The 23,052-nt window shown below is 36.7% G+C and overlaps 1 protein-coding gene across 5 annotated transcripts; it reads left to right on the top strand.

Annotated features, from left to right (window-relative positions):
- Window positions 1–474: 474 nt before the first annotated feature.
- Window positions 475–23,030, top strand: LOC100651317 (E3 ubiquitin-protein ligase UBR4). 5 transcript variants are annotated; one of them, XM_012320436.3, is made up of 40 exons: window positions 475–853; window positions 1,062–1,159; window positions 1,250–1,704; window positions 1,805–2,329; window positions 2,407–2,570; window positions 2,653–2,887; window positions 2,975–3,092; window positions 3,469–3,644; window positions 3,721–3,889; window positions 3,978–4,207; window positions 4,288–4,411; window positions 4,770–4,996; window positions 5,381–5,590; window positions 5,690–5,877; window positions 5,958–6,099; window positions 6,248–6,525; window positions 6,650–8,904; window positions 9,001–9,203; window positions 9,296–9,455; window positions 9,586–10,967; window positions 11,041–11,198; window positions 11,305–11,451; window positions 11,567–11,599; window positions 11,772–11,973; window positions 12,047–12,236; window positions 12,324–12,713; window positions 12,799–13,382; window positions 13,493–13,609; window positions 13,818–14,030; window positions 14,620–14,796; window positions 14,881–15,055; window positions 15,138–15,288; window positions 15,383–15,761; window positions 15,850–16,152; window positions 16,238–16,470; window positions 16,608–20,982; window positions 21,178–21,632; window positions 21,740–22,064; window positions 22,168–22,327; window positions 22,590–23,030. In XM_012320436.3, exons 1-40 carry the CDS (start codon window positions 732–734, stop codon window positions 22,649–22,651), a joined length of 16,290 nt encoding a protein of 5,429 aa, XP_012175826.1. In that variant the 5' UTR covers window positions 475–731; the 3' UTR covers window positions 22,652–23,030. The 5 variants fall into 5 exon arrangements, with proteins under 5 accessions (XP_012175826.1, XP_012175829.1, XP_012175827.1 ...); XM_012320437.3 differs by having other exon boundaries at window positions 476–853; window positions 3,490–3,644; XM_012320439.3 differs by lacking the exon at window positions 13,818–14,030.
- The last annotated feature ends 22 nt before the right edge of the window (window positions 23,031–23,052 follow it).

Here is a 23,052-nt window from a genome sequence, read left to right as displayed (position 1 = left end):
AGAAACAAAGATGATCTTTATATCATATGAATCCTTATGTTTATCTACGACAATATTCTCTGAAACCTTAAAATCAATTTTAATAAATGAAATTTCATACACATTTTTATTATCGTGTTCGTTTGTCGTCAGTATATGTTGTCGGCATATCTAAAGATGTAACTATGACTGCCATAGTTCATAAGGAATACAGATAAGTCAATGTAATATAAGAAAAAAGATGTATGTGGAAACCTTAAGTCCAATACGCAAATCTCTAAGTTCGTACACATCGCATGATATGAAAAGTGTCTAAAAATCTTCAAGAAATCTTATTAGCGGAATCAAATGTGTTTATATATGAAATCGAATATTGCTTCTTCTTTATTTCTTTTTCTTTCGACTTGATTTGTTTTCCTGTCTGTTCTTCGTTTTTTTTAACTATTATAATCTCTTTTTTTCTTGTTTTTTAGAGTAAATATTATGTACGCGTGCGTATGTGAAAGCTTGAACAGAATTCTACGTAAATGTATGTGCAGTTTAAAAATTGCGCAAGTGTAAGTATATCGAAAAAGAAGGGGAGGAGAAGAAATAGAAAGAAGAAGAAGAAGAAACATTCAGGGTGTACACAGAGGCATAATACGTAAAATAAACGTTTATAGATACATATATAAATATGTAAACGTATATAGTTAAAGTATCGCTGTGGAAAAAGAAAAGATAGGTTCGAACAAAGTCGAACAGTTTCGAAAATGGCGACCAAGATTCGTGGTAGCTATTCATGGTCAGCAGTAACGAAACCATTATTAGCAATATCACAAGGATCATTCGATAAAAATGATATCTTGGAATTGGCAAAAAGCATTGTTATACGGTAAGACTCGTAACGTTTTTAAATTAAAACGATTTAGGTATAAGAAATTATTTTGATTATAATCCCCGGAGTGAGAGAGAGAGGAAGAGAGAGTGAGAGAGAGGGTCGTATGTTTCCAATGACAACCCTAAAAAATATTTTATTTTTTTAGTTATTAATTTTAATCGTTTATTCGTATAGTTTTATTTATCTTTGTTCTAACTTTTAGCGAATATGACTTCCTCTGTAAAGGAGAGCTGTATGATACCTTTTATACATCTGTGGCAATTCTTGCAGCAGATTATTTCTGTAGTTGCATCAATACATGTAAGTTTTGAATTTTTGTTTTGTCTTTGTAAGGGACAGTTTTCTAACGAATTGTATATATTTCTTGACTAACTTTTTGTGGTTTTTCAGTTTCCAAAAGTCAAATATCTACAGTTTGTCAAGCATGTAGAGTTTTGCTTCTTCGTCTCATGGATAAATTATCTCATCACCAAGTTCAGTTAGGAAATGGGACACCTACTGTCTTAAGTACAAAACAATTACTGCTTCCAATTCTTGCACTTTGTACTGGACAATCTTTACTTTCATCTACCGAAGAAGCAGCCTTGATTGCTATGATAAAAAATTCTGACATACCACATGACATTAAATCGCAGTTATCCCCAGAAGCTGAGAAGGACACTTCTCAATCATCTAAAGATTCTGAACGAATACAATGCGATTTATCTGGCAATATTCTAGAACAATTGACTATGCCATTACAAGGTTCTACAATATCAATGCCTGTTGTTGTTGAAAATTCTAATGAGAGTGCAACGAAAACTACGAATGACAGTGTTGTTAATGATGTTCATTCAGACATAAAGGTATCTTCTATGAGTCAGTTTATATGTAACATATACATATATGTGCGATAAATGACAAAGGTAATATATTCATTCTAAAAATGTAATTTTTATTTTGCAGACAACATTTGTTACAAGTAACATAAATATTCTTCGAAATATGGATGTAGGAGACACGCTGTTAGATATGTGTTTAAATCTTCCCCACTTGTCATGTTATACTCGCAAATATCAAGCATATTTACATAAAAAAAGTTTCACTTTACCCGTGAATGCCTCTGACGCACATGCTATACGTCATAATTTACATTCTGTGTCGAACGATATTAATATCGTTCACAATGTAATATCTCTGTCCTTCTTAGAACCATTAACTCCAAGTAAACTAGAAAAATTATCGTTATTGACCATGTCTTGTTTGTATTGCTCGATTGTATACGCGACTGCATCAAGTATTGTTGGAATAACGAATGCTGTGTCACCGAAATGTAGTACAAATACCTCTGCTGGAACGCAAACTGCTTCAAGTATTAAAACTGCAGAAGAGGAGTATGACACTCTGGCGATTACCGTTGTTGAAAAAAGCCTTGAAATATTTGGTTTAGTCTCAAACGTAATTAAAAACAGCACGCGCGCCGGAGGTCATGTAAGGAATTATTTTCACTCAATGCAAAAATTGGTTTGTTCATGTAACAGTGCAAATAACTTGATTGTTTGTAATAGATTCTGCAAAATCATCTATTAATCGGAGTATGGTTGTTGGTGGCTGGTTTACAAGCTCAACTTACAGTGAGTGGTTTAAGTGCGACGGATAAGGGGAAAGAGGAAAAGGGTAAATCACCTAGCAAAGTACGTGATGGAACAATTCGCGTCAATCTTATGAAAATGTAAGATATTGGACTTTAATACTTTCTACTACTTTAATGATTGATTAGAATCGAAAAGTAATTGAAAATTCTTGTATTTCAGACAACAAGGTTTTGGAGTACTTTCAGTCGCTTTAGCCTCTCATGCGCTTACGTTAATGAGTGCTCTGTTAGAAGATGTTTCGATCGAAGCAATTGCCGATTCTTCTACCCCGCCAGAACCTGCTCCATTGGATATACTTTCCACTGCTACCGCGCTTCAAAGGGCGGTTACTTTTCTACAAGCTGTACCACTTAATCACCTATTATTTTACTTAGCCACTATAAGTTACAGAAGGGTCAGTCTGTAGTAATAACGCACATCTACTTGTTTTTGGTTAATACAGTATTTTTATTAACGCCTGCTCAATCAATTTATGTTGTAGGCGTGTACCTTGAAGAGAATACAAAAACATCCATTTGAAGGCGATGCTTTAAGTCAATCTGATTCTACTACTTACTATGAAGATTTACTAAGTTGTTCAGATAATTCTACTGATGAAGGTAAAAGAATATTTATTGTGCAATACACAAAATCGAAATTATATTACTTTTTTTCGTAATCATAATGAAAATAAATAAAAAAGGAAAAGAAAAACGAATTATACTTTTGGCAATATCTTTATGTATTTAAATACAGAGTTGTTCATTGGATCATATTAAGAGATATAAGATAATAGTCAATAAATTTCATATATATATATATAATATAATACAATATATTAAGAGAAAAATCATATATATAAAGTGTGCATTTGCCATGTGTATATTTCATGTGATACATATTTTAAGTACATAATTTCAAAGTTGTTGTTTTTATAATTTTATCATTTACATAAGCAGATGATTAACGGTGTAAATGCGTCTTCTCGCTATACAGAAAAAACTGTTATGTCGATAGAGGAGGACAGCGAACCTATTTTGGGCTTATGGTTTGAGGAAACAATTGCCCCATCTGATGGATCACCGGCGGATGGTACAAAAGAACCCAACAATGAAACCAACGCTGAACGAACTGTAACTACTATTGTTCCTGATAATCGTGAACCTCATGGAGTAAGTGAATAAATTTTTTCATTTTGCAAAAATCAGTAAGAGATATTAGAGTAATTAGTTTCATTCTCAATTACAGTATATATCATTGGCTACTAAAATTTTTCAATTCATGAATCAACATTTGATTGGCAATAGAAGTTCATACGTTCGCGAATATGTGGTAAATGGCTTAGTTGAACAACAGATGGTTATATTAGCAGCAATAATTAGAGATTTAGATCATGAGACTGCTAGGACTGAGACTGGTAGGTATTTATGTATTTATTTAATAATCATACAGTGTTTACACATTCATATGATTAGTACTGCTACAAAGCATGCATTCCATTTTAGGCACTATATCGGTATTCTACGGTGCCACACTGGGCACTATGTATTCCGAATTTTCTCAAGCTTTGAGTCTTTACACGCATAATTTACTTGTTCAAAATACGTTGAGCGAAAGTTTACAAAACACCCTTCTCCAGCATTTAGGTGTAAACCCATGGTCTGGGACAGAAAGTACAACTCCATGTACTTGGCCTCTTCAAGTCTATCCGAGAACATTAAGTGTGTTGGCACAGGTGTGGTTTTATTACATATCGGGCGTATGATTTCATGTAATCTTATAACTTTCACTAATTATAGGCATTATCAATGATAGGTTCTTTTACTAAAACCTCGAGCAGAGAAAGAAGCGGCTTGTATAAGCATATGGCATCGTTTGATTACAACTATAGTAGAAAACGTGTGCAATCCACCCTCTACATTTGAGGCAGAAAATGAAGGTAAGAAGGAACGATACGTGTTTTTATACACGTATAATATATAAGCAATAATAAGCATATACACAGGTAACATTACTCAAATCTAATCTGTATGGTGTTTTGTATTTTGCTTGTTTCTATTTTGTTTTCTTAACCCCTTCCCGTACTTTATCGAGTCAGACTCGCGATATTCATGTTTAGACCAAAATCTTCATCGCGAGTCTGACTCGACAAAGTACGGGAAGGGGTTAATCGAATAGAAATATCTTCCTTTCTTTTTATTGAAACACGTCTTATTAATACAAGGTGAATTAGATCATAAACCTTTTTACATTTTGCCTGGCAGAACATATAACATTTTTCATGTCAATATTTGCAGATTTGAACGTGGAACATGCTCAACTAGTTTTGATTTTATTCCACTCTCTTAATTTTATGCAAAAGAAATCGGTACTACTTGTAACCGGTAGCGGTGCTGTGCGCTGTAGCGAAGCTGTTAAAACTCCAATGAAAGATTCTCAGTTACTGCATTTATCACGATTATTGTTACTACTTGAATACATGATGAAACATCTTTATGGTGCTCCACCCGCATTACTTGAACAAGTAAGTAAACTTACTCACTCTGGTGATTTGAATATTATTACTATCAAAAGCATTGAGTATTATTTCCCGTTTATCACAATTCTCATCTCATTCTTCATTTTCATTTTCATATTATATATTTTCATTTATATCATTGTGTTCTTTAACGGGGTTACAAAGAGTACACGTTATTAATATTGCGTTAGATAACGTGAATACGTAAAATGCGAAAATAATGACGTGTTTGTTATATATGAGCAAAACGCGACAAGATACCAGGGCCACCAAATTGAAAGATATATTTGAGTGGTAGTAAAAATCTTGTACATTTCCATCATGAGCTAAGTATGTGATGTTCATAGATGAATTTGTTAATAATTTATAAATTGTACGATTAACACATAGGTTCGATGGAATCTATTTTCTGCGACGAGTTTAGTTTGTGATGCAAAAGATGGTAATAAACAAACGGCTCGTATTTTTACACCATGGACAGTAATTGAAGACAATTACCGTAAAATTGGTAATCAAGATGAATTTTCAATGAAGCCTCGATTTTACAATCTTTCTACTACAGATTTCAATAATCAGGATACTCCAAAATTGGATGGGGTGGTTGGTATATTATGGTTTATTGATAAATTGCTACAAAACAATTCTTCATTAAGTTTCTAATTCTATTTATAATATAATTTTTAATTGTATATTGTATAGGCTTGTAATTTCATACTGGGTGCACCAGATAAAATGAAATATCCTCTTTTGGTTGATGCACTAATAGATATTTTGAACGTACTAAATCAAGCTGATATGCAAAAGAGGACTAGTAGTGATGGTAAAGATAAATCACCCACTTTCATAGGATTATGTGCGATTCGTTATTGTTTTTCCATATGTTGGCGGTAAGTAATATACGATATACTTTTTCAAGGGAATGTGATACTCAAACTTACTGAGTATCTCTTCCTCGAATTATTAACAGATTATTGCTAATGTTACCACCATCTACTCTATATATGGATAAACTGGCTCTTGGTGAGGAAATTCCTGCTGGACCAATGTTATTATATTCTTTAATTTGGGGACCTAGAGCTGCGTGCAAAACTTTTACCAGTTGGATGAATGTAATGTTTGGTTTTAATCATATTTTATCATAATATCTATAATTTTATTATAATAATCGTAAATTAAGATTAAGTCGATTAAGTGAAATTGCTATGTTATTGGAATATTTGATTAGATTTATAAAATTATCGTTATTTCTACTAACAGGATTGTCTAATCAGACAAGGAATGTATGCACAATATGCGAGAAATCTTTTGAAAACGGTATCATCTACTGTAAACTCCCTCAAATATGATGTTACAGTCGCAAAAAACTGCATTACGGCATTGAAACCAGAAACTAACTATAACAATAAAATAATACCGAAAAATGCATTACCTAAACTTAGCTCATTGTGTATTTTGGCTGCAGTTATTGGCAAATTACAAATTCTTTTTTACGAAAGTCTATCGAAGAGTCAAAACGAAACTATCGAGAGTTCGAAGTAAGTTAAATTGATTATATTCTCTGACGATACATCTGTTGAACCTATATTTGTTACACCTTTTTCTTTATTTAATTTCAAGTATTATTGGCGCGTCTTAAACTTAAATTTATTCTTTGTACAGAAACACACAAAGTTCAGAATCCGGAACTACGAATGCAAATAAAATGATGATCAGTATACTACCACATGTTCTTTCATTAACAGAATCGATCCTATACTCGTGTCGATCAAATATATTGCACGAGATGCTCGAATCTTTCGAAGTAGATGGTAAATACGGTCCTCGAGATTATTCTATACTTGACGATATCATTGCAATGGCAAGTGCAAATTGGTCAACTGAAGCGTCCTTGATCTCGTTTTTACCAAATTCTGTAAAATCTGTCATAGATAAATGGAAATCTATCAGTGTTGTCCATATTCCTTGGAACACATATACGAATGACGTTATACCAGCGGAGAGTTACATTCTGGCTACTGTGTGTCAACATATCAGCTCACTTTCTGAATATCCGACGTTTTCTATTAATCCGTCTTTGAAAAAGTTGTTGCGCAATTTAGTTACATTTATAGTAGAATATGTAACTCCTACAACAGCACCAGAAAACACGGACGTGCATAATCAAGCACTGGATATTCTTATTGCACTATCTATGGATGCTCGCACAGATTATCTTCAAGATATGACTAACAAGGCTTTGACAAAACTGCTAGGTGATAGCGATAGTGAAGCGCGACAACTACGAGAACATCTTTTTGTATTGCACCGTACATATAATTTGATAATCGAATATACGAATGACACCCAAGATCCCGTCAATATTACCGTTAATGAAAAAATCATGAAACGATGTATTAAATATTGGGAACAACTATTAGAGAAACCGGTCGGATGCAAAGCATTAGATTTGTTCTTTGCACCAAATACCAATCGATCTCTTGTTTCTGTATTGTTATGTATAACATCTTCACAGTCTTCACAACAATTTGCCACCCACGTCTTAAGATTTTTCAACACATTGTTCAAAACAGCTGAGAAAGGCAGTGACGGGTCATTAGAACGTCTTTGTGGATCCGTGTCGAATTTGGCCCATGTAGAGCCAGAAAAGTTGCAAATATGGTTGAAACAAATTATTTTAGGAGCAACGAGTATTTCTCCAAATGCATCGTTGACGAACGTACAAACACCAACGATGGTAACTACAAATGCGTTGGTTGCCGTTGCTAATACAACCGAAGATGCCCCGAAATCGGACGAGGTTGCTAATGTACCGAATAATGAACAAGATCGATGGTTAATTTCGCTATCAAACGATTCAGCTAGCAATAACCAATCGACAAGTATCACTGATGATCAACAACAGCAACAACAACAGCTTCAACAGCAACATTCGATGCATGAAAATAGTCGGCTTTTACGAGCACTTACAAATTATATAGTTAAAGAGAAAAACAGCGTCGATGAAGGTGTACCTGTTACGATTCTTCGTGCTCTCATACCATTAGCTTATCACATTCTTTCTCCAACGATTGAGGGCAACGGATTCTCCGATTTAATGAACGTTATGTCCACATTAGCCGACGCTGGTTCCGAGAAAGGACACACTTTACTGTTTAAAGCCGCAATCGAATGGATTGAACTTTGCAAGGAACAATTGATAAATAAAGATCTTCAAAGTTTGGATAAACCGTTACCATTCGTCGAAGCTGGCTGTTGTATACTGAATTATGTAGCAGATGTAGTAAGTGCGATTTGTCCTCAATTAATGCAATCACAAGATCGAGCAATTAGTCCACCATGGGAAGGTGCTACTCCAGTTAATGATGTGAATGATAGCGATTGGATAGATGATATTCCACACGAAGATGAAGATAGTGATGACGATTCTGATGACGACAGTCTTTGTAACAAGTTGTGTACGTTTACCATCACGCTAAAGGAGTTCATGAACCAACATTGGTATCACTGTCATACCTGCAACATGGTAAATGGAGTTGGAGTCTGCACAGTATGTGCTCGCGTTTGTCATCGCGGACATGATGTTACCTATGCGAAATATGGAAATTTCTTTTGTGACTGCGGTGCAAAAAATGACGGTTTTTGTCAAGCTTTAACTAAACGAAGTCCTCAATCATCGGAACATCAGACTAACACAACTGCTGTCGGTTCTGGAAATATAGCTGCATCGACCAGCATTTCGACCGGCGTTGCTAGTACAAGTTACGGGAATACGCTTGGTACGTCTGTTGAGAATCGAGATCTACTCCTCACAAGCAGTTTACGACGAAGAACTTCGAGCCCTTTATATTTGTCTGACAAACAAGAGAGACAAGGACGCGATAAACAGAGACATGCGTATTTGGCTAAACAATTGGGTAATTATTTTCGCTTGTGCTCATTTTTTGTTCGATCGGAGAATTCTTTTATTTGTTTTGAATTCTCATTAACCTGGTTGTTATCTCATTGAACAGAAACATCGAAGGATTGGATACAAGGTTGTCTTTGGAAAAGTGGTTTGGTATCGTCGTTGGTAGATCTGACACGTGCTTTACTACCGGCAGTAGATGCATCGTGTAGAAAAAACTCGGCAATTGGTTGTCATGCACGCGCTCAAATGGCACTTAAACAATTGCACACGGTGGATAAAAAGTTTGAATATACCGATCAGTTAATGGTATGTGCGTTCGTTTGTGGCAATGGCAAAGGATTCATTGCCTATAACGGTGGAATTAACAAAATTACATTATTGTGTGATGTTAATTTCAGCTTCCCACATTGGGATCCCAAGAAGGAGCATTTGAAAATGTTCGAATGAATTACTCGGGAGAACAAGGACAAACTATTAGGCAATTGCTATCTGCACATATGATACGTCGCGTTGCAATGTGTTGTCTATCGTCTCCACATGGTAAAAGACAACATTTGGGTGAGTGATTTTTTATCCGTGTTTTCGCATTTTATTTCGATTTTTTATGTATCGCTTGATGATGTATTTATTGATTAATTTATTTTACTATAATGCGTGTATAACATACATATTCTTTTCTTTTCTATAGCTGTTTCACATGAGAAAGGGAAGATAACAGTGTTACAATTGGGCGCATTGTTAAAACAACCTGATTCGTCGAAAAGAAAATTAACATTAACGAGACTTGCTTCTGCTCCGGTACCCTTTACCGTATTATCTGTAACTGGAAACCAATGGAATGAAGATTTCTTAGCAGTCTGTGGTTTTAAAGATTGTCACGTATTAACTTTTAATACTTCTGGAACCGTGTCAGATCATTTGGTTCTGTATCCTCAATTGGAAACTGGAAATTTTATTATAAAAGCAATTTGGCTACCTGGATCTCAAACTCAACTTGCTCTGGTCACCGTAGACTTCGTAAAGATTTACGATCTTGGAAAAGACACTCTTTGCCCTCAATATTATTTTTTAGTGCCTACCGGAAAGATAAGAGATTGTACATTTATGCATGCAGAAGATGGTGTATTTTATTTGTTGATAATATCTTCGGTCGGTTATATTTATAGTCAAGCGTTGGATGAGGCAAGCTCAGCAAAGTTCGGATTTTTCTATGTAACGAATACTCTCGACGTGTATCATCCAGAAATAAGAGATAATGACCAAGTTGGCGGTGGGGGTGTGTCGATTTATTATTCGCATGCTTTACAATTACTCTTCTTCAGTTACGCATGTGGTAAAAGTTTCATAGCACCTCTTAAATACATGGAAACTGACGTAACAACTGTTTTTCAAATTAATCTTACTGGTAACAAAAGTTCGAATGGGAACAAATCAAACAACAATCAACCACAACCGTTATGTCAATGGAGTGAAGTACCCAATCATCCTGGATTGATCTGCTCAATTTTAGAGACGAGTAATAATCCTGTAATATTAATGATTAAACCTGATACAATAATGATTCAAGAAATTAAAGCTATTCCTGCCAAGGCTAAAATAATGGACATGGTTGTCATAAGACATCCGAGTTCAAACGCCGAGCATCGTACTACTTTAATTCTATTATGTGAAGACGGAAGTTTGAGAATTTATATGGCTGGAATGGAACAAACTGGCTATTGGATGTCTCCTACTGTGCAACCAGTAGGTACGATGGCCACGGTTAAGCCAGCTCGAAAAAAGAAAACCATCAAAACGGGAAAACCAACAGGATCCGTCACTTTTCCTATTGACTTTTTCGAACATTGTCAAGTGATGAATGATGTGGAATTCGGCGGTAATGACTTACTACAAATTTACAACGTTGCCCAAATTAAACATAGGCTCAATACAACTGGAATGTATGTTGTTTCTACAAAAGCCATGGGATTCGTTGTTGAAGTAACCAATAATGACGCTATTTTGGTTATGACGGGAATTCGAGTATTACTTGGAAATCAAGACGTTCAAAGAGCACCAGTTTACATCGAGGTAAATCTAATTCGATCTTCATTTGTATATATATATATAAATGTATAATATATATATAATACTCTGTTTACAGGTGTTTGGTAGAAGTATTCGCACAACTTTAAGCAGAAGCCGTTGGTTTGACATACCTTTAACTCAAGAGGAAAGTCTTCAGGCTGATAAAAAATTGGCTATTACATTTGGACCGTCTCAAGATCCTGAAGGTGTCATTATGGTGGATTGTATTAAGATGTATGTAAAAAACCTATAACGACAAAGTATTGTTATGATAAATGATTAATTTTCATTAATCACTTGTTTCTTGTTTTCTCGACTTTATTAATGTTTTTACATTTAGATACGGTAAGACGAAAGACGCATTTGGCTGGCCTGAAGAAATAGAAGATGTTCCGACAGGTCAATCAACGTCTGCACCAGTCACCACGATAAATAGCGAGACAGATAGTGCCTTATCTGCACCTACATCATTGTCCTCCGTTGATAGGTATCTATACAATAATAATTAAAAATATATACATATATATACAATTGCTATTTTAATGTACATACATCTGTTAATTATGTACAATGAAATCTTTTATCGTTGCATAATGCTTTAGCACAGCAAAGGACAATTCCCTTGATATTGATAGGTAAGGAAAACTTGAAGCAATTAATCATTTATGGATTAATTAAAGTAAGAAAAACTTTCGAATTAGATATATATATATATAAAATTTCATGTAAAATACACTATATACTATATAAAATATTACAGACAACTTTCTATGAAGAATGATATTATTTGAAGTATATTAATTTTAGGATGATCGCAGGTATGTTAGAAGTTTTGGAATTATCTTTCAATGTACCCTCTAATGACGAGAACAAGTTACCACTGAAAGCAACAACTATCGAGGTAGCATCGCAACTGCTCATATTACCGACTCCCCCATCCGTACAAATGCATACAACCGCGCTTTTAGCCGCTTTGCATTCATCCAAACAAGCATATCATCTTCACAAGGTGAGTTTCACTAAATATAAATATCTTTATTATTATTATTATTGCTGTAATTGTGATTGTTACTGTTATTTAGGATCATGTATTGCTATCACATGTATTGAAATCGTTAAAATCTATGAGAGAACTTAAGGACACTCGTGACATAGATGCAGAAAACTTTTATAGACTGGTACTTATAGTTCGGAGTATATCCATATCACGACCACAAAATCTTGCCAAGTTTACCGATCAATATACGAACAAACCAATAGATGAAACCAATGGTAAAATTATTATTATTGATTAAGAGAAAGTTACTGGGTCCGTTTGTGCAATAATTAATAAATGTTACATTTTGCTTCTGAATTTAGTACCAATTTTTGAAAACGATCGACAAAGTATTAGCCAGTCTCGTAAAAGCGCGGATGAAGGTCAACAACATTTGGTAGTACAACTTATGGAAATGCTGTGGTCTTTGCATATGGCTTACCCAAAAAATATGGCCCTTGCACCGGTTGTAGTCCCAGGATTAACTCATGCCGAAGGAACGATTCATGCGATTGTTGAAATAATACACGCATTTACGACATGTGATGTGGAAAAGAATATTCCCTTAGCTGCTAAATTATATTTACAATTATTACTATCATCTGATACGACCATCAGTTTCACTGTTAAACAGGCAATAATCCGCGTACTTCGACCAAGGTACAAAAGAAGAAGAGTTTATATACCAAGTCCCCCAAATTGTAGCACACCAGGTAAAGGAAATAGCGAGATGTCATATGTGTAAATATAAATAGTTTTGATCATTATTCTAATTAAGTACTTGATACGTACATACAGGAACGGCTGCAGATACAGAAGAAAAACCAACATCATCTGTGTCATCTCATCGAGAATTGCCAACAGCCACACCAACAGCGTCGACAACAGATCGAGAAACAGAACAACATTTAGATATAGAATCAATAGGGTCGTCAGTGGTTGATCCCTTAGCAGTTATGTTAGTAGCAGATAATAATCAAGATTCATCTACTCCTGCAACTAGTGCGGTATCCACTACTACAAGTAGAAACTCAGCTGGTGGCAATAGTGGCGCTGGTACCAGTAGCAGTAGTAGTAGTGGACCGATAGCAAGGGGGGCGGTAAATCCTTTGGAAACGTTGCTCGGTTCAGGAAATTTCCCACAGATATTAGACGTACCACCAGATACCGACGACGAAACCATGGTGGAATTGGCAATCGCACTTAGTTTACAAGATCATGAAAGTGGAAATGCTGATTTGCAAGTACTACAACAAGGATTCCAACAAAGTCTTTCAAACTTACAAGGATTTGAAAACCTTCAAAACTTAAATGGACCAGCATTAGAAAGTTTACAAGCATTAGCAGCGCAAGGTTTGGTTCAAGTTCAAAATACAAATCCGGTAAGAATTGAAATTTCAAGTAAATATGTTTAAGAGAAAAAGGAAGAAGAATTTTAGTGGAATTTCAGTCAAATCTAATTTTTTACCAGTGAACTTTCTTCCCTTCCCAGGGTCAAGAAGGTGGAGGTCACTACTCAGACACGACTGCTTCTGCTGGAGGCTCAGATGACGAGGGATCAACTGCAGCTACAGATGGCAGTACGCTGCGTACATCTCCGGCAGAACAAGTGAGTTACTGTACGGTTTTCTCAACCATCGACAACAAGTTGAGGCTGTGTTTGTCGTGTTTACTTTCAATGCTGTTTACTCTCGTAGCTGTTTGTTTATTGGTAATGAGCAATACAAAGAAGAAGAGAAACAGTGAGAGAGGGCGGAGGGAGGGAGATTATTTTATCGTAGATGGTAGTGTAATGTTTGGGATATATTTTATGTTAGGGTGGTAGTGGTGGTAGCAAGGGTAGCGAGAGCGGTGGAAGCGAGAGCGGAGGAAGTGCTGTAGACAGCATGACGGGGGAGCATAATGTATCGGGAAGGAGCTCCGCGTACGGAGACAATGGTCCCGATTCTATACCTCCGATTGGAGGAATTGGAGTCAACCAAGCACCACGTTCCGAAACTAATTCCGTGGGTGTCCCCGCGGCTTTCACCGTAAGTGCTTCCGTCACTGCGTTCGTCGTTGGCGTTACTGTTTTTCATCGTTACTCTGTATTCAGTATATTATGACTATGATTATGTGGTGAACAACAAATACTTGTTTCTGATCTTTTCCCAAGTGTCGCCTGCGTTTCATTCATCTTGTTCGTCCATTCGCCCCTCCCCTGTATACATTCGCCCGTTCGTTTGTTCGTGCAACTTTTTTTTAACGGTAGACTCTCGATATGACAGACGCGATTGTGTTTAAAGTTGGTTCACTTTCAGTTTCAATTCCAGTTCCAGTCTCAGTGTTAGTTTCAATTTCGATATTAGTTTTAGTTTCAGTTTTAGTATTCAGTTCTCCAACACACACCTTCGTACTCGCGCATCGCGTCTCGAAACACCCTTTACAGGTTGTATTTTTCAATTACTGTTATATCTACGTTAAGATATGGTATATTCAAAACGAAAGTCTACCGTAGGTAATTCGCATTCTCCCTCTTTTCTTCTTTCCTCTCATTATATTGATGCTCTTTACTGCTCTGTAACAAAAATGAGCTATGGATGAATTGCCGTTATACAATAGAATTACTTTTTTTGACAGGTCACTGAGCAAGAGGAAGGTACAGAACAAGAACACGTCACGGAACAAGAAAATGATACAAGCTGCGAAACTACTGCAAAATTGCATACAATACGATTATTATTGCTTGATAAGCTTATGCGGTTCGTCCCAAATTTAACGAACGTATCCGGTGTTTTAACTGTTCCATTTATGCAGGTTTGCTTACTTTTCTGCATATTTTGGCCAAATCCTTTGATATGTATAATTTCTTTATTAAACTTAATGCAAGATATTTTTTAGGTTTTATTAATGTTAACTGCCGATTTAGACGGGCAAGAAGAAAAAGATAAAACTTGTGTTGAAAGACTACTTCGAATATTGGTAACAGAATTAAAAATGGATAAACCGAATACAAATAACATATGGCAGCGTACTAACAAGCGAGAAGTTCATTTGGTTATTATGCGGTTACTAAGTGAGTGATTTAATAATGAAAGCACATTAATCTGTTTATCTTTAATCATAACATAAATTAAAAATTTATTTATCTATTGCAGGCGTTTTAATGTCTCGCTCGAAACATACTGCTAAAACACAAGCAGAAAGTTCAAATTTTATTTCTCAAATGGCAGCCTCGATACTCAGCAAAGCTGGAGTAATTGATTATTGTTCGACGTTACTAAAAGCATTATTAGAATATTGGAAAACGTATGTTATCAATAAACATCTATATGGAAATATATGACATAATGAAGATATCCAGCATGTACTGATCTATACGCATCTTTTCCTTCTTCTGTAGAATGTCAACCGAAGAAAGCGATACTATAGTTGTCGATCAATTGCTTAAAGAACATCTTACAACTTCACTACCTGACATGTCACCGCTCTTTTTGCGACAGCATGTTAAAGGACATGCTAGTGATATATTTGAACCTTATCCTCAATTATTAACGGAAATGGTGTTACGATTACCCTATCAAGTATACAAATATGCTGAAAGCAATTCAACACAGTCAGCTTTTGAACAACCTTGGTATTTTTATCTCTGCGAGTATATGATGTCTTATCAAGCACCACTCGTTAGAAGACAAGTACGCAAATTACTACTCTTTATTTGTGGTAATAAAGAAAAGTACAGACAATTACGTGACTTGCATGCTCTAATCTCGCATATTCAGGTAAGTTGACTTTGCTGTTGGAACTTTTATTATATTATGTGTGCGAGTTACTCATGCAGTACTACATTGCACTTATCACATTTTTTAGTCAGTCCAACAATGCTGCACTGCTGATGGATTCGATCCTCTTCAATCGCGTCCACATTCCATCAATTTACCATATGACTCATTAGTAGATTTAATCGAACACCTGAAATGCTGTGTTGAAATTGCCACAAGTCGCACAGGAAATTGGCAGCGATTCTGTTTAAAACAGAATACAGTACTCTCTTATTTGCTTACTATATCAACGTTGTTGGATGAAGGTGTTAGTCCCACAGTGTTGCAACTTTTGCAGTGTGCTATATGTTCAAGCAATAAATCGAAAGAAACGAAAGATACTAAAACGAAAGTAAGCGATGATATCATGTCTAGTCTCATTTTTTAAAAAAGAATTATTATAGAAAAGGAAATAGGTTATTCTTTTGCTTTGCTAGGAACCGAAATCTGGGACTGTAGCAACTTCAAAAGAAAGGCGGGAACGAGAAAAATCAGAAGATTCGGATACAGAAGCTAAATTCGAGGAAGCTCAATGTTTGGCATTAGTCGAACAAATTCAGAAGCAAGTTTCTCCAAACCTGTTGACGAAATTTATTCAAACCTTTTTACTCGAAACGAACAATACAAATGTCCGTTGGCAAGCACATTCTTTGATACTGGCTATTTATAAGTAAGCAAATTTAAATTTTTTATGTAACCTTCACATTCTTTGACTTTCTTTTTTTTCCTGTTTGTTCTTTCTTTTTTCTTCCATTTTTTCTTCTTTTTTTTCTAAATCTAATTGTATTTCAATTGTACACTACGCAGAAATTCTGGTCCAGCAGATCAAGAAGTTCTACTAGACTTACTGTGGCGTTTATGGCCTTTATTGCCGGCTTATGGTCGAAAAGCGGCACAATTCGTCGATTTGCTTGGTTACTTTTCCCTAAAAACCCAGCATGCAGGTAAAAAGATGCACTCGTATATGGAGCAGGCGATTGCAGTGCTACGCGCACAGAATCAGTTACTCGCACGTCACCCGAATGCGAATCTGTATGCGAATCTTGCTCAATTTGTCGAATTGGATGGATATTATTTGGAAAGTGAGCCTTGTTTGGTATGCAATAATCCCGAGGTATCAATGTCAACAATCAAGCTTTCCTCGATTAAAGTTGACTCGAAATTCACCACAACCACACAGATTGTAAAACTAGTCGGTAGTTATACGATAAGTCGCATAACTCTTCGTATAGGCGACCTGAAAAGAACAAAAATGGTGCGTACGATTAACATATATTATAACAATAGATCGGTTCAAGCGGTGGTCGAGCTGAAAAATAAACCCGCCATGTGGCATAAAGCTAAAAAGATAACGCTGGCTCAAGGACAAACAGAAATCAAAATGGAATTCCCGTTACCGATTGTTGCTTGCAATTTGATGATCGAATATGCAGATTTTTACGAGGATATACAGGCTTCTTCGGAGACCTTACAGTGTCCACGATGTTCCGCAAACGTGCCTGCGAATCCCGGTGTTTGCGGTAATTGCGGAGAAAATGTATTCCAATGTCACAAGTGTAGAGCTATCAACTATGACGAGAAGGACCCGTTTTTATGCCATGCTTGTGGTTTCTGTAAATACGCCAAGTTCGATTATACGCTTACTGGAAGGCCCTGTTGCGCAGTTGATCCTATCGAAAGCGATGATGATCGAAAAAAGACGGTAGCGACGATTAACACTTTGCTCGAGAAGGCTGACAGAGTGTACAAAACTCTGATTTCAAACAAGCCAACGTTAGAAATGTTATTGATTAAAATATCGGAGCATCGATTGGACCGTGGTTTAGTGGAAGAAGGTGCAGCAGCGGCAGCGGCAGCAGCCGCTATCCAAGTATCAAGTGGCGGTACTCAAGTAAACAGAGCCATACAATTGCTTGCTCAAAGATACTGTGGCGAATGTAAAACTTCTTTCGAAGAATTGAGTAAAATTATACAAAGAGTTTTGGCTTGCCGACGAGAACTTGTAGCATATGATCGTCAACAACGAGACCAAATTATTGCTGGTTGCTCGTCGAGTAATGATACAACATCGACGACGATGAGTAGCAATGCAGGCAAAGAAGAATCTTTGGCAACAATGACAACAATGACAGCAACGACAGCGACGGCGATGATGACCGTTCCCCAATCGGCGACAATAACGGCATCAACGATACCACATCAACAGTTGCCTGCTGTTGGATGTGTGAATCCGCAAACGGTAGGTCGTTGTTACGGATGTGCAACTGCGGCTACGGAACATTGTCTGACTCTGTTACGTGCTCTTGCTACTAATCAGGTAGCTAAAGAAGTTCTATGTAAACAAGGATTAATACAGGAGCTGGTCGAGCATAATTTACGCAAAGGTACCGTGCAAATGCAGGAAGAAGTTCGACAATTGTTGTGTCTAGTTACCAGAGACAATGCGCAATCTACTAAAGAACTTTGCTCTTTGTTGACTGGTCGAATCACTCTGACGCTTCGTGGTCGCGTTATTACATCGGATTTATCGTTGGCTGTACGTCACGAAATGGCGCTACTGGCAGCTTTGATTCAAAAAGAGGACACCTGTTGGGAACAAAAACTGCGTTGCGTGATGCAGTTATTCTTGATGGCGTGTAAAGAATCGAAAAGTCCAGTCGTGATGGAAAGCATTATTTTACCGTGTTTAAAGATATTGCAAGGATTGGTAAAACCAGAGCAACCGGTAGTCTCAAAGAAAGCTAAAGACAGGGGTGCCGAGTCGTTAGCAACCGTTCAACCAACTGAGGGTATTACCATCGACGTAAATAAATGGTTGGATGGTGATCCAAAGCACTCATATTCCGAATGGATTCGTCGTATACCCGCCGCGAGGAAAATGGAACAACAATCTTCGAGCAAATCATTAAAGAAGGAAGAGATTCGAGCGCTCTATTTAATGGAGAAATACGGACATAGATGGCATAATCGGTACTTAAGAGGTGCGCAGGGTATCCAACCGCTAAAATTGGCTGATGGAGCCTGGTTAAAGGAGGTCTTGTTTAATCCAAGTTCGCGACTGGCGCGACAAGTTGCTTGTAACATGATAGAAAGCCTCTGTCAGGGAACGGAACGGAAGAAAGAAGTGCTCGTATTGCTTACGTGTTATTTAGAGGAATTACGTACAGCCGGTGAGAGTAGCACAGAATTTCTGACATTGTACCAAAGTTTAATTAGACAACCACCATGGAAGCAATTCTTAGCAGTACGAGGAGTTATGACTTTACTCGCGGATTTATTAACGAGGGAAATCGAGGAGCTCCATCGACTGGAAGAGACGACGTTGACCAGTGATTTGGCACAAGGTTATTCATTGAAAATGCTTACCGAACTGATGGCAACATTCCTCGAACAAGAAAATATTAAACAACAATATAAAAGCCGTTTGGTGGGTGCTGTGCTCAATGGTTATCTCTCCCTAAGAAGATTGGTCGTTCAGCGAACAAGGTTAATCGACGACACACAGAAAAAGCTGTTGGAACTCCTTGAAGAGATGACCACTGGAACCGAAGAAGAAACAAAAGCTTTCATGGCAATCTGCGTGGAAACGGTGCAAAAGTATAGCGTCGAGGATGTGCGTACACCGGTATTCATCTTTGAAAGGCTTTGTTCCATCATTTACCCGGAGGAAAATGATGTCGGAGAATTTTATCTGACACTGGAGAAAGATTCTCAGCAAGAAGATTTTCTTCAAGGTAGAATGTTAGGAAATCCTTATAGCAGTTTAGAACCTGGCTTAGGACCGCTTATGCGGGACGTGAAGAATAAAATTTGCCTAGATTGCGAATTAATCGCTCTTTTGGAGGATGATAATGGAATGGAGCTTTTAGTTAACAATAAAATAATCAGTCTTGATTTGCCTGTAAAGGAGGTCTACAAGAAGATCTGGGTACCAGAAGGCGGAGAATGCGATGCTATGCGCGTGGTATACCGAATGCGAGGATTGCTTGGAGACGCGACCGAAGAGTTTGTTGAAAGTTTAAATGCAAATAGTGAACAAGAGATAAACAACGAAGAAGTCTATAAAATGGCGAACGTTTTAGCGGATTGCGGTGGTCTTCAAGTAATGGTAAATCGATTAGCAGCAATACAAAATGTAAATCGAGCTCGACCATTACTTCAGGTCCTTCTTAAACTGTTCCGACTCTCAGTCAAGGTGAAAAAAAATCAAGAAGTTTTAAGTAAATTGGGAGCGGTGATGGTGTTCTTGGACGTTCTACAACGTTGTCTTGCAACCGAATCGGAGAACTGGCAGGCAAAAATTACCGAACAGCTATTGGAAATCATAGAAACGATCTTAACGCATGCATCATTATCTACGCTCGAAGCTTTTTCACGGACATCCAGTGGCCCGGAGCACATAAAGGCGCTTCTTTCTTGCGCTCAATCGACCGCGGTCAGGCAAAGCAATGTATTACCACAGCTCGCACGTGTATTAGCCGCTCTGACATATGGAAATCGTGAGAAAATGGCCCTCCTCTGCGATTATTTCAAACCCGTGTTAGACTTTTACGAATTTGATCACAAACATACACCAGAGGATGAACAGAAGCTCGAGCTATTTTGCATTCTAACTCAAGCTATCGAACGAAATGCAATTGGGAACACTCTAAAAGATTACATCATAAGCATGGGGATTGTAAAAGATGCTTTCGAATATATAACCGTGCGGGCTCCTTGCCTTAAGCCTACACTATTACGAACGGACAGCGATGAATTAAAGGATTATATATCAAAACCGGCACTCAAATATATCTTACGATTCTTAACTGGCCTAGCAACCGATCATGAACCAACACAGTTGGCAGTGTCACAGTTTACTATTAGTATAATACACAGATTGGAACAAGTATCTTCAGATGAACATGTCGGATCTCTAGCAGAAAATTTATTAGAAGCGTTATGCACGAACAAACGGGTTGCCGAATTAATCGAAAAGGCCCGGCAGCATACGCGTATCGAGAAGAAACGTCTGGCAATGGCGATGAGAGAAAGACAGTTGGGTGCGTTAGGAATGCAAACCAACGACAAAGGTCAAGTGGTGGCTAGCGGAGCAATCCTTCAACAAATGGAAGACTTAGGTGATGAAACGGGATTAGTTTGCGTAATCTGTCGTGAAGGATACAAATTCAAGCCAAACATGGTAAGGATAAAATTTCGTGAGAGACTAAGAGATCTCGAAAGAGCTACTCTCTTATTAACTCTTATTAAGAGATTCTCTCTTATTAACAAGTATCAACTAAGGATTAATTAAGATTTTGTAATTATTTTCGAGTTTCCTATTGATACTTACATACACTCATAGCTATTCGTTGTTATTTACTTAATTGGTTTTCAGGTTTTGGCTATTTACACATTTTCGAAACGTTGCAACGTTGAGGAATTTGAAACGAAACAAAGAAAGACAGTAGGATACACCACCGTTACACATTTCAATGTTGTCCATGTAGACTGTCATATGTCTGCGGTAAGACTGGCACGCGGCAGGGATGAGTGGGAGAGTGCAGCGTTGCAAAATGCGAATACCAAGTGCAATGGACTTTTACCACTATGGGGTCCTCAAGTATTGGAATCTGCTTTCGCTAGTTGTTTAGCAAGACATAATACTTACCTGCAAGAGTGTACCAGCCATCGCGATATATCTTATCCATCTACTGTCCATGATTTAAAATTGCTACTATTGCGATTCGCTCAAGAGAAGAGTTTTCATGAAGATAGTGGCGGAGGCGGTCCACAATCGAACATGCACTTGATCCCTTATTTAATTCACACAGCACTTTACGTAATCAACACGTACGTCGAATAGCAGCTTTATTTAATTTTACTTTCTATTTCTTCTCGCATGTGCTACATTTATTATTCATTAACATTTAAATCTCATAAATCATATATTTTTCTAGTACGCTAGCAGATACTCGGGCAGACAAAACGTTAGTTGGATATTTAGAAACGCTACCAGGTTCTAGTTGGCTTGAAAGTTGTTACGAAGCAGAAGGACCATTTTACCAATGCACCATGTCTCTTTTGCTTCATACACCAGCTCGTTGGAAAACATACAGAATTGCTCATCTAAACAGATTAATTGTTCTTGCCCACCAGCGATATGTTTCACCATCGAGTCCAACAAAAACTATTGTCGACGTTACCGTTAAGCATTACGCGGTATATAAAAGCGCCTTAATCTTCTTTGGTCTAGTCGATTGTATTTATGCTAATTTCTTCAAGGTACACTTTTCTTCTTTATTCAGTCTACATCTCCTTATTGATTATATAAAGTTTTGAATAATCCTTTATTTAATCTTATCATCTTTTATTCATTTCATCGCAGAAAGTTAACGTATTGTCCGATAATCAGTGGCCATTAGTCTTGGCTGAATATATTAGACATAATGACGAAGCCATGTTAAAAGCCTCGGAACGTGTGTTAGCTACGTACCGCGATGAACTGTTACCTTGCACATCTTTCGAAGAATTTTGTGATGTTGTAGGTAAGTAAAAAAAGAAATGACATAAAACCAAATGATAGAAGAGTTTCTGGCCGGGTTTTATTTTGTGTAAGAAAAATTGCATTTTTCTAGCAAAAAAAAAAATTATAGTTTGTTACTTTCTTTCATTTTTACTTAGTATTAATCAATATATCGTGTCTATCATACCCAATGTATCTTATATTTCGAACGATTTCTGATTGTCATTCTATAAACGAAAACAAATGTATTACATACAAATAAATTTTTCTGATATTTGTTTTAGGTTTATTGGACGAAATAACGGATCCTACGTATATAAGTGATATTTTGAAGAGACTCGGTTAAAAAAAATTGGAAGAATGCTATGCTGTTGAAAGGAAATGCGCTCTTTTACATAAAAGTATAACGACTTTCTCCGAACTCTCGAGTTTCATTTTATTTTCAATTTTACTTTCTTTGCTCATACACATATGCGTGCACGCGCGCGCCTCTACACAAACACACTCTTATACATCTTACCAAGTTCCTTTCATTATCTCGATCATTAATAAATGGAAATAATTCCAATTAATATACTCGCTCTGTAAATTGCGAGTTACTCGTTTGCTTTTTCGATAGACAAAAATCCAGTCAGTGTATCGCGTGTTGTAATTCAATTCCACAATTGTACGTTTAAAAAAAAATATGCTTTAATAAAATAAGAAATATCGTATTATAATTTATACTTCGGTCTAGTAACATTTATT

Source organism: Bombus terrestris, chromosome 3 (genome assembly GCF_910591885.1).
Source record: "Bombus terrestris chromosome 3, iyBomTerr1.2, whole genome shotgun sequence".
Classification (NCBI taxonomy): Eukaryota; Metazoa; Arthropoda; class Insecta; order Hymenoptera; family Apidae; genus Bombus; species Bombus terrestris.
Note: the sequence above shows the minus strand (reverse complement) of the source record. Positions and strands in the feature narration are given on the sequence as shown.